The following is a 15,382-nucleotide window of genomic DNA, read 5'->3' as shown; positions in this document are numbered from 1 at the left end:
GAAAATAGAAATGTAAAAAAAGAATATTCAGTAAGACTGAGAAATTGAAATTCTGTTATGTAGAAAAAGAAAATAAAATTCAAACATACTTGCATTAGATTGATAAAATAAAGTTCCAAGTACAGAAGTCAATACCCGAACCATACAATTGTCTTAACATAGTAACAATTGTAAAACACTTCTTATAAAAGACGATTCTTGTATGGTGCGTTCTTGACTCCTCTTTTAAGCAAAATGAAATTCGAAGAAAAGAAAACGAACCCCACAATTCAAATATGCTAACCAAACCCACACAAACCCCCCCCCCCCCCCCCCCCCCCCCCCCCCCCCCCCCCCCAAAAAAAAAAAAAATTAAAATAAAAAAAAGACTATGAGTTGTGAAATGTCATAAAGCTGTGACAGAATCAGTAGAGAGAGCAGTGGCAGAGGTAATGAAAGAAGCATTGAAAATTCCCAACTACTTCTAAACAGAAGCAGAGAGGTAATTTAAATGCTGAACTGATGAGATTTCAAAAAAATAGGATCAGGAAGTGGAGCAATTCAAGGCAGATTTAATTTGGTGAACAGTGCTGCCAATGAGATTATTCACAGTGTTCACTGATTCTGGACTCATTTTTGCTGATGGCAAACTGCTAACTAAAATTTGGAACACTACTGTTATAAGTGAACCTCCTGACCTGCCTCCTCCTATAGTACTTGCATTTGAGCTGCTGCTACATGATGCTGCATCCGTGTCTAGTTGTCGCCCATCTGGTGATATTGTGAACCCCGAGGGTAGTAATGGGATATACGTGGGGTCCTCACCGCTCATCGCTATGTTGATGGCTGGTATATCTACTGGACTATACACTACCAATGCCCCTGATGAGTCTATGCAGCTTTCTTGGAGTATCAGCATGTTGTTTTGATTAGTGTTATAGGCCTAAAAACATGTAATAGTTTCCTCAGAATCAAATGTAATTTTAAGGATAAAGTAAAGATTAATATATTTATAGTATGGCTTTTCATCAATTTACCCGTAGCACGGAAATGCAGTTCCCTGAATGAGATCCATTTGCTATATGAGCTACCTCTTGAACTGGATTTTGGTTTGAAAGAACATCCCACTGTGAACATAAACAAATGAATTTCTCAAATTAAGAATGCGTTTCATATTGACTCAAAAGACATGTATAATTACATGTACCAAGTAATCTCAGTTGACATTTGGTTAGGATAATAGTAAACAGAGAACAGAAAGGCAAGGGAAACTTTTCTATATTTCCCCACTAGGCACAAAGTCAAATGAATCTAGAAGCATAGTCAATTTGCACAGACCTGAGGTCGAGTTCGTTCGTCTCTGAAGAAATTGAAGACATGTTGTGGAGGAATTGGTAGCCAAATTGTGGCAGCTGCACTAATGACTACGCCATTGGGCTGGCCGGGGTCAGTGCACTTTTGGAGTGTGGCTCTGACTTCAAACTCATTCAAACCGGAAATTGTGTTCCATTGGTGTCCATTCGATGGATTCACGCTAGCACAGAAATTGCTCACCATCCTTCGTGCCAGTTTCATCATGCTTCTCTTCCCATCAGGCGATGGAATTGCTGCTTAACATAACATTACACATTAATCCACCAATTTAAATTCCCAATCATATCGGGGGGGGAAAAAGATTAATTTTGATATAAGTTACCTCCACTGTGATCATGAGACGGGTTGCTATTAACCATGAGACAAGCATATCTTTCACAAACTCTTTGAAGAGTACCAACCCATCTCTCAGCTCCAAATGCCAATCCACTGTGTATAAGATCTCTATATAGCCTATGAATTAAACCTTTCTCTTCCACTTCTACATGTTCCACCCAAGTAACCTATTCCACAAATAAAGTTCATAAATCAGTCTCATAATTAACGACGAATGTAGAGCTTATAATGTTGATTATTACGGGTATCTCGGACAACCTTGGAATAACCATTGGGCATATCTTGTATCAAGCATCCAGATGGAAGCCTGTGAACTTTGCTAGAAGTGGAAGAAAACTGATTTTCTTGAGTTATGTCATAAGAAACATCAACAATAGCCCATGAGCCTTGCTCAATCCGCTGGCAAAACCGTAGGAAACACAATTGTCGCGTTGGGACCAACGGCGAAAGCACTTGCAATTCTTCATACATCTGCATCATGTAGTCGTTTTCAGCCTAAAAATAGATGTATTTTCAAGAAAAAATTCATCTTTGTTAAGTATATCGTTATTCTTTACCAATTGCAATGTACTAGTTCTGCTGCCCATTACACCAGATGATATTACTTCGAGCGTTCTAGCCTTCGAAACAATTGTAGGAAAAAATTCATGCCATTTATTCTACCAAACAGAAAATAGGGAAAAAGATCAGAAATGTCAATCAACTCTTTCCATTTGCAAGAAAAAATGTGGTAAGAAGAACTAACCGCATCCATAAACACCTCGACCAATGCTAAACCATTCATGACCACAACACCCGAGTCCCTAGAAGCCTCAATCCGAACATTAGGATTTTTCAAATGACTATTAGCCCTCGGGAAAACACGATCATAGCTGTCGAAATTAAGTACATCTCTTCCATCAATTGTGGACTTCATCCACAAAGGTTCATTAGTTTGCACCAATCTAATTAGTTCCTCCATTGCATTACCAGCAATATCAGCCATAAGTGACTTATCCATGTCCGATAAATTCAACGTAGCATAGGCGAAACTGGGCATATTCGACGAACTTCCAGGAAGAAGATCGAGATCAAGATCAAGGGAATTAGGGCCATGGCCAATAAAACTAGACATGGACAAGTCTAGTGAAGATAGATGAATAGGTTGCACTGGTGGAAGTTGTGAAATTGGCCTCCCTATATACTTAGCAGCAATACTAGATACTTTATCAAGCTGCATGATGAAATGAATAACTACATCAAATCAGTGAAATTGAAACATTAAATTAGGGAAAAAATTAAATTAATTTAAATAAACCTCTTCTTTTAATTGCATGTTTTCAATTCTCAATTTCTGTTCATCAAAATATGAATCTTCAGTAACTGGAGGACCTCCACATGATGGGCAAATCACATTCTTCAAAGCTTCTCTAATTGCTATATTTTCACATCGAATTTTATCATTCTCTGCTCGAAGCGCACAGTTATCTGCTCTTTCATGTTGTGCCTAAAAAATCCCAAACCAAAACACACAATACATCAGTTGAAAAAAAAAAAAACTGGCAATCCTCCGAGATAAAAGAACAGAGTAAAAATTGAACAAACCTTCATTTGAGTTCTTCTATTTTGAAACCAAAACTTAATCTGACGAGGAGCCAAACTCAAATCTCTACTTAACTGCAATCTCGTCTTCTCATCTGGATGCGGACATTCCTTGAAAATACTAGCAACACCAAAAACTCAACCAAATTAGTTTTTTAGCTACAGATTAGAAAAATGCAAAAAATGCATGGCGAGTACTGTTGTACAGGAATTTCAATTGCTTACGCTTCAAGTTTTTGAATTTGATTAGCGGTGTGACGATGATAGCGCTTTTTCCTCCGCTGAGAATCGGAGCCGTCGTGAGGATCGGCACCGCCGCCGCTGCTGGTGCCACCACCACCGCCGGTGTCGACGTACTCCATTGATAGAATTATACTTTTATTGACTCTCAATAACTAACTAGTGAGTAGAAGTAGAATTTTTTTTAGCTAATTTCATCACACATAAAAAAAAAAAAAAGAGAGAATATGAAGCAAACAAAAATCTTCAATTCAATTCAGTCAGACCATTACTACAACCACCAGTATTAAATACTACTACTGAATGGAGAAATTACCATATAGTAAAGACAACTCACCCCAAAATAAAATATATAAATAAAAAAATTAATTGTTGTAGTAATTTATCACTAGTAACGAGGGAGATAGAAAATGATAGAACAGGAAAAAGGAATATGCACTAGTGAAGTTGTTATTAGCATAGTTCATGGAAAAAACCAGTGGATATTTATTTATTTATTTGGTAACGGACGGAATATCAGAAGTAATATATTATAAATTTGTGGAGAAAATGCTGCTAAAGATATAAATATAGAGGAAAATTTGGGGAAGTTATAATAATTTAGAGAAAATTTTGTGATAGTTATAAGGAAGAAGATTGAAGAAGAAAAATTATCATTATCTAGAGTATAAATTATTTTAATTCTATCTTATGTATAAATTTATCGATAGATATCATTTAAATGACTTGACGTATTAATTGGAGCACTAAATACTTTTCGACTGCTAGTGGTTAGTCATTACTTACCCTAAGGGGCTATAGGTACACACGCTATTTACAAAGTGCTTTAATTATAGGACGCTGTGTGCGTATTGACTATTGTAACCGACGGATTAATTGGTCTGATCATTCCGAGATACATTGTAACATTTTTTAAAATTTTATTTTTGGGTTATGTCATTTTATTTTGTATTATTAGAAAAATCGATCTCATTGTTAAGAATAATTTAAATTACTATAACGGCTAAAGGGAGAATTATATATCAAAGGAATTTTTTCTAATCTAACTCAATGTGAGATATATGCTTTAGATCACTGATTAATTCGAATTTGTCTAAGTTAAAATTCATTAGATAAAAGTATTTTATATCAGGGCTTCTACGCATATGAGTTGGAATTAGAGAACTTTTAATTAGAAGGATTCAAGAAAGAAGTTTATAATTCATATATCAACTTTTAGAAAAATAAATGAGTTTACAATAAGTACAAAAAATGCACATATTTATGAGATTTTTAATATATATAATCTGGACAAAAGTTATTGAATCAAATACGAGTTCATATATATGTTGTAGACATCCTAGCTCTACCTCTTTATTTGATGACAAAAAAAACTTATTCATTGCATTACAATCCACGATGACAAAATAAAAGTAGTTAAGATCCATTGTATCGAAGGAAAATAATTAGTCCAATTTTTTACAAAACAATATGCAAATTATAGCATAACTAAAATTGTATTATTAAATACAAAATCTAACAGTATCGTTAAGTATGTAAAAAAGATAAATTTAAATATTAAAAAATTACAAACGGTAAAATTGGTGCTAGATGTACAACATAAATTAGTAAGGTTTCTTATTTTTATTTTTTATTCCTTTCTCGCAAGCTTTCATTTTTTTTACATCTTACTAACTCGAATTTATAACCTTAAAATTAATTAAAAGTGAAGAGCATTTATCATCCGAACAACACCCTTTTGTCAATCAGTCCATTTTCATGTGTTTTCCGGGCAACTTACTAAAATACCAAGATAATGTTTCATTAGTCATAAGAACTTCAAAATAAAGAGATTATTCAAAAGATCTTGGATCACTTTCGGGAAAAAGTTAGTTGAATTTCCTTGATATATAGTGTTTTGAGTAAAATAAAATAAAAAATACCTTTTTAAATAATTATTTAAGTCGATCAATAAAGTCAAAAAGTATCAAGGGTCAATATGTCGTGTGACTTCATGAAATTTCAACCATGAAAAGTATTTATTATTTTTAATTGTTATTTTTTCATTCGATATTTATATTAGAGTCCGATTACATTTAAATTCACACCAGAAAGTCTTATATTAGGATAGAACACTTCCTAACAAAGACAACTCTGTATCCAAAGCAATTCAAATCAAAACCTCTAATTAAAAATAAAATATACTTACTATTCCACTGCAACTCTCGTAAAACCATATGAAAAGTATTGGTTTAGCAGTTAGTAGTAGTATCAGATTTGCAGTGGCGGTGCATGATGGCAGTATGGGGTGGCGACCGCCCTGCTTTGACCTTCTATTTCTTACCTTTTATTAAGGGAAACTCTGCCTTCCAAATTTGAACTAAATTGTCAACTTCATTTTAACCAACTCAAAAAGTACAATTCACTAGTGATAATATTTTCTCCCTCCCAATATATTTCTCTCAATTTTATTTTTTTTTAAAAGTCAAATAATATGAATTTTAATTAATAATTAAAATTTATTTGCTCATCATATTTATATGTCCTTAAAAATATATATAATAATACGTGAGATTTAAACGATAATAAATATTATTTCGATTGATGTAGATAATCTACTGACAAATAAGAAATTAGGATAGCCTAAGCCTGTCCAATTCCAATGATATAAATGCTAGAGATATATTTGAACAAATTCAGCTAATACAATAAGCTAATCGAACAAGTAATGAATTTGCTATAGAAATTATAATATTTTGTTAAGTAGAATTCGTTTCTTTTGTTATTTTCTTTTTACAAAGTGATAATCCTACAAATTTATAGTAGGTGATTTCTCGATTGTCCATAATTAATCTCCGCAACTTGTGATAGTATTTTATTTATTAATTTTTTTTCATGTCTATTAAAAAATTATTGAATATAAAATATAATTTACTATATTATATTTACCGTACAAACAATTTTGCTCTCTGATGGTTGTCATGTTTCAATCGTCGACTTCCTTTTTTATCAACACTTGCTACAGACACGTCAGTCAGCTTCTTTGGACCTGTTCCTTTGACATGTTCCAATCGTCAGTTTCCTTCTTTTTCAACAATAATTCCAATATTTAACTGTTGTCTTTTTTATAATCAAACAATATTAGTATGGGGTAGTTTGACAGCCGGTTAGAGATATGCATATTGTATTAGTAATAATATAAGAATTAATTATGAGTAAAATTATATATTATTTTATAATTTATGTAGGAATTATTTATGTAGGGTCTAGTTATTTATGTATTAGTTATTTTATCTTTTATCATGCATAAAAATATAAAATTATACATAAATGTTCATATTTTCTTTAACTTATACATGTATTAGTTATGTCAGTTTCTAAATTACAAATCAAACATTTTATTAGGTGTGTTGAATTTTATAAGAAACAAATGAATGTTACAAAACATAGTGTGTATGAAAAATTTAATACATGAACAACTTAACTTATAATCGGCTTCCAAACCTATGGTGATATACTATTGGAAAATAACAGTTAACTTTAATCTTAAATTTTTTAAATGATAAGTATTCGAAATATTTCTTTTTAAGATAAAGTAACTATTATTAATAATTTGAAGAAGCGGAAGTTTTTATTTAATAAGTGTAATTTGACTAATTTAACATTATTAGTTCTTCAATTTATGATATGCGTTAGTCTATTTTTTACAAATAAGTGAATTTTATTTGCCTTCTCCTTTATTTTTAGAACAACTAAATGCTAAAAGTTAGATTTTTTATTTGGAAAAAAGAAAATATTTAGTAAACATAACAGAGAAATTTTCTTAGGGATTAGTATGAAAATTAGTAGGAAACTTATTTTTCTGCAAATTTTCATACTAATCCCCAGGAAAATTTTCATGTAATTCACACTTTTCTTGTAGTATATAATATACATGTACCATTTCAAAAAATTAATTCAGCAACAAAGGGTTTAAAAAGTCAAATTTAGGCATCATTTTGCAAAAGACTTCTTTTCATCACTGAAAAATTGAAGGCTTTGAATTGTACAATTGACAGAAGTGTAACATTTTCTAAATTGCTTCCGTAGAACTTAAATAAGCTTTTTACAGTAATTAATGTATCATGCAATTTTGTAAACATTCCTAGGTGGTTTGGTTTATGGAATGAGATAGATAAAAATATATCATGAATTAAAATATTTTATGAGATTGTTTTATTTCATCTTTCAATAATGTATTTTACCATTTTATCATGTAATTAAATATCACCCATTATCAAACGCATGATAAATAATCTAATAAAATATTTCGAATACATTATCCTTAAAGTACATATGAAAATGGGACTAATCATTTTTTAGAACTAACAAATGGAACCTAAAAAAATAATTAAAAAGTTAACACACTTCACAAAGGCTTTGACAAAACGTTTTTCCCCATTGCAAATCATTTGTGCTATTCAAAATTTTCATAGTTGTTCTAGTAAAAATTTACTATTCGTTTTAATTTGTCATATTTTGCTTTTCGGAAAAAAATCATGGACTTAGATCATCATTTTGTAAAGTTTTTTTTTTAAAAAAAAAAATCTATATGAGAAGACTTGCAGCTTAGTATTTTTTGCATCGTTTCGAACGTAATATTTAAATCTTAATTTTAGAATATTAAATTAATCTAATTCGATTTAGCTTTAAAGATAGTCAAATTAACTTATGAGAGTGAAACATGACCAGTAAAAATGAACGAAAGGAACACTTAGAGGACTTACATATTTGAAAGATTAATTTTGTTCAACACTTTTAAAGGAAACATAATGTTATTATGTGATAAAAGTATATGTTTACAAGAAAACTACCGATTATTGGAATCGAAATAATAGGATGATAATCATTCGGAAGTTAACAATTACAAATTATGAAGGATGATAATCACAAAACAAAGAGAAGTATATGTGTAATTCAATGCAACAATAAAAGATCAACTGTTATATCTTAAGTGCAACTGTTTTGGTGGGTGCATATGAAGAAAAATATATTCAGAGAACCTAACCTACCAACCTGCGGCCCCCCTACCAAACGGGGGAGGGAGTGGCTAAAAATTAATTTTCCCTCCAATTCTAATGATTTGAATGATACATAAAATATTTTTATGATTGGGGTGTGAGTGGGGGTAGGGGGTGGGGGTGGAGTTGGCTAAACATTAATTTTTTTTCGATTACAGTGATTTTATTGAAATAAAATAAATATTTTTTTTATGATTTTATATGTATAATAAATATAATTAAGTGATTTTAATTATATGTAACTTTAGTGATACAAAATATAGCTGTGGTTTTATTGATATTATGGTAAAATTCAACGATCACATGTGAAATTAATGTTATTTCTCTATATAAATAGTTATTACATGTGATTTTTTTAAGAAAAAAAATTGGTTGTATATGTTTTGTAGCAAGTTCATAAAAGAATAATTGTACTTATGATTTTAGAATCACAAGAGGGGATCATATTGTAGCTAAAATAGTTAAAGGATAAAAAGAGGAGAAGAAAAAAAAACAGTTAACCAATTTCGTAATAAAAAAGAGAAGGAAAATATATACAGTATATTAAAAAAAAAAAAAAGGAGAAGATAAATGTATAATAATACAAAACAACAATAATAAATTAAAAAAAAAAATACATAGAGGGGGAGACTGACAATTTAAACAACAAACTATAAATTGCTAAAGGGTTTGGTAATCTAAACCTGAAGGAAATTAAAGTTTGATTTTCCGCACAAAATTAGTAGGAAAAAATAATTTTCTCTTATTTGACATTTGTAAAACACGCATTGTAATAGCGATAACTTTGATATAATATAAAACGAGAATTTGAGTTTAATAGCAAATAGCTAAATACACCTAAATGTGTATCTCTTTATTTCAAGTTTGAATACAAATGTATCTCATTGAAAAAATAACATACAATAATTCTGTATAGTGATTAGAGCGGTTAATTTATGATAATAATACAAGCGTATCTCATCAAATACAAGTGCGTATAGTAACATAAATACAATATATTTTCGCTTGTCCATGAATATAATGGATCCGATCGTATCTTGAATCAAGTTATTATTATATTTCATAATTAAGAGCTAAACTTATCACTATATACAAAAATTCCTTATTTTTGTTTTGTTTTCATAAAACAACCAATATTATTACTCAAATTAATAAACTAGTCAATTGACAAGAAAGTCCAACCGTACGTTTTACTTTTTTTTTGCTAGAATTTTCTACCCTAGAAAAAGGTTCATTAATAATACAAGAGAATGAAGGGATAAATTCAAAACGAATGTCAAAGCTGCTAATTAAAACAATCCTTAATAGCACTATCATAATTAAAAGATAAAAAAATGATTGATGCATGCATTTAACAACAAGATAATTTATTAAGTTGGATCCTTTCTGTCATAATTACCATCATTGATGCCATTTTATTCTGTAAATTCTGTGTTTTTATGGATCAACGTTAATTAAGTGATTCTCTATAATGAAATATTGCACTATTGTAAATGTTCTTAAAAGCTCTAGAGATAGTATGCATGAATATAGAATCAATAATATCACTATTTGATTTATTATATGATATATATGTTGAAGTTTAAGAAGCCTTTAATTTGTTTTTGTTAATAAGTGCACTTGGGAATATTAAATTAATACTAGCTTTTACCTCCCAGTATTAAGAATTGAAATAAAAAAGGTCGTATATGCAATAACGCCCAAGCATTATGTTACATGGATATTTAATGATATTAAAAAAAATAAAGAAAAATGTGCAAAGTCTTGAGGTCGGACAATATAGGAAATATGAAAAGAAAAATTAATTGGTCATATACTAATTACTCCCTCAATCTTAATAGACTTTGAGAATCAAAGAAAAAAGAAACATGTGATATTATTTACATGTCCTTTAAATATTTTAATTATTAATTCTTGAGACTTAATTATAATATATTTGTATGTAGTAGGCTAGTAGCTTCTAATTATATAACTTTCAAAAAACCCTTAAAAGAATTATATATCTGAATTTATGATTAAAATAATGAAGTTTGTCTCTTAAAATTCGAAATTGTGCTATATAAATGAGACGGATGAAGTAATATTATTGAGAATGTGATTAGTGAAATTGATCAATTCTCATAAGAATATTAAAGAAAGACCTGGGAGGCTCAGATTCGAATTTCTTAAACCTAATAAAAGTTAAACATGAATTATATAGTTCTAATCTTAATTAAAAGCCAACGTTTACTTAATATATATGTGATGAAATAATATTCTACATATATTTAAAGAACGAAAAAACACTAACCTGTAATATGCATTAAATAAAACACACATTTTCCCTTAGGATTTGTTATGACGAGTAGTTAATTAAGTTTAATATTAATCTAAAACTAAAAAAGATAGATGAAATAACTAAGTAGGTGTAATTAAATGCCGTGTCAACTGTTTTGCCAGAAAGAAATAAAAGAAAAAAACAAAAACGTAGTGAAAGTAATACTTATTTATTACGTACATATATGTTTAATATTTTGGCAGAAAGCACATATATATAGGTCTTTATAATTCATAATTAAGCTATGATATTGTACTTTTGTCTCTTCTATAGCAACATAATTTACAAAAGAAAAAAGTAATATTAACCTGGAGTACAGGCATCATCCTTAATTATTTGTTGGAAAATAATCAAATAATTTAACATGATGATAACAAAGTATTAATTTAATTTCTAACCAATAAATAAAAGAAAATGAAGCCGGAAAATAAATCATGGGAGATAAGAACTCAAATCTAGCTAGAAGCAAATTAAGACGTAGAAAATAAAATTATTAATCTAAATTTATGTTGATAATAGATACTAAATACTCATTAATTAGTGCAAAAAATTTACTCGGTCACCACTCATTATTTAAAAAAAAAGGTGTATTAAAAGTTTAAAGATGCTAGAATAAAACTACTACAAAGTCTATATGACCTCTTACCTTTAGAGGCGGATGTAATTAATAATATTCAAACGGATTTTAATTGAATTCAATTTTTTAATATAAAATTGATGTGGTATACTAAAATTTCAATAAATATTAAAATTAAAATTTATAAAGTTTAAAATCTTATTATAATTTACAATGAGTTAAATTAATTTCATTTATATTTTGAATTTATCTTTGTGCTATCTTTCCCAAACCCCTCTAGCCTCCTAACATCTAAATAACATAAGAGGGGTAAAGTTTTTTTTGGTTTCTTCGTTGGTGTCCGGAGTCTATATTGGAGCTCCGACTACTCTACAGGGCTAATATAGGAATGATGTTTCCAATAGGATTTTCTCAATACTGAAGGCTCAAATTCAAGATTTTTAATTAAAGATTAAGGGCCTGTTTGAAAGGCCACAATGGAATTGGGAATTGGTGTAATTACTCTCTTTGTCCTGTTTGGTAGACCAAGTAATTACTTGGTAAGAGGGGAATTGGGTGTAATTGAGGGGGAGTAATTACACTCCTCAATTCCCAAGGGATAGTAAGGAATTGAGTGTAATTACACCATGTAATTACATGAATTTTTTAATATTATATTTTTTTAATATATTTTTGTTTGGAATACCAAGACACTTCTTCCTTTTTTGTCTGGATATTTCCATTTCTAAGAACGGCATTCAAGCAAGATTTATTTTACTTTCATATTTTGATGTCTAGGTAGATTATGTATAAATTTTATTTTTATATTTTCTCCTGTTAGTTTTGAGATTAAAATAAATATGAGAATTAATTTTTTTTCTTTAATTTCTGATAATAATAATAATAAAAAAAAATTAAAAAATCGATTCTAACAATCAGTTATACATAGAAATATATTTATTCAAAATCTGATCTATTTTAAAATTTAACTGTGTAATTACATTCGTCCAACCAAACAGGACAAAGGGAATTACACTGTAATTACACTGTGGTAACCAAACAGGTCAATGTAATTACTAGACTGTGTAATTACTAGGCTAGTAATTACTACCCTAGTAATTACACTAATTCCAATTACCAGGTGGCTTTCCAAACAGACCCTAAGTAATCTCACCACTGCACCACAACCCATGGTGATTAACCGGGGTAAAGTTGAATTGTTAACATAATGTCATATATGAGCATGCTTTAATATAATGAAGAGTATAATAACTTCCCTTCCGACATCAAATGTCTCCAAATTTCCCACAGTACTCACTACTAGTACTTCCAATTTATATCTCTGCTGTGCTATTTAATTTCTATTATCTCCCTTTTATATTATTTGATCCTTGTTGATTTAGCATATCACTAAAAACAAATTAAAGATGTATTTTATTTAATTAATTTTATTAAAGATATTTTGATACTCTATATAGTTATTTAATATAAAGAGCTGGCAAAAAAATAATCTTAATTTACTAAATTAAATAAATAAATTGAAATAACTATTTTTAAGTACAGAAGGAGATAGGCTGGTCTAGGACGCCAAGTGCTTACTCTTGCCGCCGATATCCACAAGCTACAAAAAATAGCACAAACAATCACCGTTTGTAGCTGATACTAGGAATTGCATGACGAAAAAGATGCAAAATGTAGCATAAGTACCAAAGCAAAGGTACTCAGAGTAGGCATCATAGGCCAACCGATCAAGAAATCAGGCATCATAAGCCAACCCTCCCCCCAACCTCCGACGAACGTTCATTGGAAATTTTATGTTAATTCTTTAGTTTTAAATCGGTATTTTAATAATTAAAATTAAAAAAAAAGATTGATGAAATTTTGTTTAGTGATCTTTAAAAAGATCTTTACACATATAATTGGTATAATTTATTATTTATTTTTATCCAATAGGTATACCAACTTTTTTTAATTTACGATACGTCCGTGCCCATAAGAGCTTTTATTAGAAGTAGAAGATGAATACAATAAGTTATTTTTACACGAACATAGGTAATTAAGTTTATGGGCTTGCATTCATGTGCCAAACTGCACTTGCATTTCTTCAACTTTTTGAGAAAAAAACAACACTATCTGCCATTTAAATGATTGTTCCTAAAATAGCATGAATAACACATGTGACACTTTAATAGCTGTTAAAACTATCTTATCTTACTTTACAATTTAAAGATTTTATAATTATGAAGAGTTTAGAGTTTCTCTAATATAGCTAGCTATTTTGCAGTTTTTTCGATGACTTAAAATTTTAGTCATGAATCCGCCTTTAACTTTCTTCTGTTCTACTAGGTGGAGAGGTAACAAGAATAGTTTGTATTGTTTTTTTTTTAAATATAGTTTTCTATAATCAGTTGTCTTGCTTACGGATTGACTTATGCAATAGTCCATTCACTAGAATTGCTAGAGATAGTGTTTAAAGGTTAATTTTCGGCTCATATCTTAGAAAATAGGCATCGTTTTGAAGTTTCAAATTCTACAAGTTAAATTCCTCGACACTATCACTATTATCTTTGATGAGTTTCTCTTGTGAATATTAAAATTTCAAAATAATAACTATTTTTCAATTAAAAAAAAAAAGGTTATTTGTGAAATTTACACCTGAAATTGTCAGGCCCAAAAAAAAGCCCTAATTATACCTGGACTTTAGCTGACCCAAGCTGAATTATTGTGGAAATTTCAATTTCTTCATATGACAGTTTTATAATTTTATTGAATAAAATATATCTAGACAAACATTAACCAAATCCCTTTTAGCTAAGAAATTACCAATTAATTAAGGACATTTTTTTTATTATTGGACAATGCTATGTTAATCAGAATTATTAATATCTCCAGCTTCTTTTAGAAATGAAAGGAAAAGAGAGAAATAATTAAGAACTGTATATACAATTACGCCATATTTAATTTTATTTTCTAGAAAATGAACAGATGAATTAATGTATGTGAACTGGTCCAAACACCATGATTAAAAAAGCTGATGATACTTAATGGCTGGGTGGTAGGTTCTACTACTTCATGATGATATTGAACCATTCATGCACCTAATTTAGAGCATTTGCTTTCAATTTGACAAACTTTAATTTTTTCAATGAATTAATTAATGTACTACATATTATACACGCGTAAAATGTTAAAAGATTATTGAAAGAACGTACGTGTGATATATGTGTGGCTGAAAAATTAGCTATTTAAACGACAACGTATAAGATTTTTCTCGATCAACAAATTAACCTGGCGTTTGGACATAAGAAAATGTGAAAACTGAAAAAAAAAAAAAAAAGTACTAGTATTAATTTGTTTTCAAGTTCGAAAATAATATTTAAAAATTGAAGTTGTTTTTGGACATAAATACAAATTGTAATTATTTTTAATTTTTTATGAATGATTTAGTGAAAACGATTTTTAGGACTTCTTCGAATTTCAAAAAAATTATGGAATTCCACTTTAAAGTTATATAAAATTCCAAAAGAAAATATAACAATTCTATATCCAAACAATTTTCCAAGATTATGGAGATTAAAAACCTCATTTAGTGGTACTTCATTTTCAATAGCTACACACATTGAATTTACCTAGCAATAAAAAACTGTACAAGTAACTCTATAAGAATAATTATATTTTCATCGAATTTCCACCATACTCATTTAATTAAAATTTTGGAGATGGACCAGTAGTTGCTATAAATAATATTATCTAACACTATTGTTTCACCAGGATTAAATTGATATAATTTATAATCTCTACTCCTGTTGCCAATGGACTAGCTATGCTTTAAAAGTCACATTTACTATTAACCCCCTCTTCTACTTTTCTTTTTCAAAGGCTGTGTCGGAGCTCAGGACGGCTTCAAGATTTAATCTTTATGAATTTAATTTTTAAGATTTTTAGTATTAAACTTGTTAT

General features: G+C 29.3%; 1 protein-coding gene across 1 annotated transcript; it reads right to left on the bottom strand.

Annotated features, from left to right (window-relative positions):
- Positions 1–352: 352 nt before the first annotated feature.
- On the bottom strand, positions 353–3,888 carry LOC125860441 (homeobox-leucine zipper protein HDG11). Its single transcript, XM_049540400.1, has 10 exons — positions 3,496–3,888; positions 3,274–3,391; positions 2,987–3,175; positions 2,435–2,902; positions 2,247–2,348; positions 1,948–2,160; positions 1,676–1,856; positions 1,318–1,586; positions 1,017–1,106; positions 353–922 (listed from the first exon to the last, which is right to left on the bottom strand). Exons 1-10 carry the CDS (start codon positions 3,630–3,632, stop codon positions 524–526), a joined length of 2,166 nt encoding a protein of 721 aa, XP_049396357.1. The 5' UTR covers positions 3,633–3,888; the 3' UTR covers positions 353–523.
- Between the last annotated feature and the right edge of the window lie 11,494 nt (positions 3,889–15,382).

This window comes from Solanum stenotomum, chromosome 3, assembly GCF_019186545.1.
Source record: "Solanum stenotomum isolate F172 chromosome 3, ASM1918654v1, whole genome shotgun sequence".
In the NCBI taxonomy this organism is placed as follows: Eukaryota; Viridiplantae; Streptophyta; class Magnoliopsida; order Solanales; family Solanaceae; genus Solanum; species Solanum stenotomum.
The sequence above is the reverse complement of the archived record's forward strand: the minus strand, read 5'-3'. Positions and strand labels throughout refer to the sequence as shown.

Excerpts from the sequence above, each read along its gene's own strand:
- LOC125860441 (XM_049540400.1), bottom strand. The coding sequence starts at position 3,632 with ATGGAGTACGTCGACACCGGCGGTGGTGGTGGCACCAGCAGCGGCGGC. Across the intron at positions 3,392-3,495 it reads CAAATTCAAAAACTTGAAGC|TATTTTCAAGGAATGTCCGC; the intron begins GTAAGCAATTGA and ends TGGTGTTGCTAG. Across the intron at positions 2,349-2,434 it reads TCGAGGTGTTTATGGATGCG|AATAAATGGCATGAATTTTT; the intron begins GTTAGTTCTTCT and ends TCTGTTTGGTAG.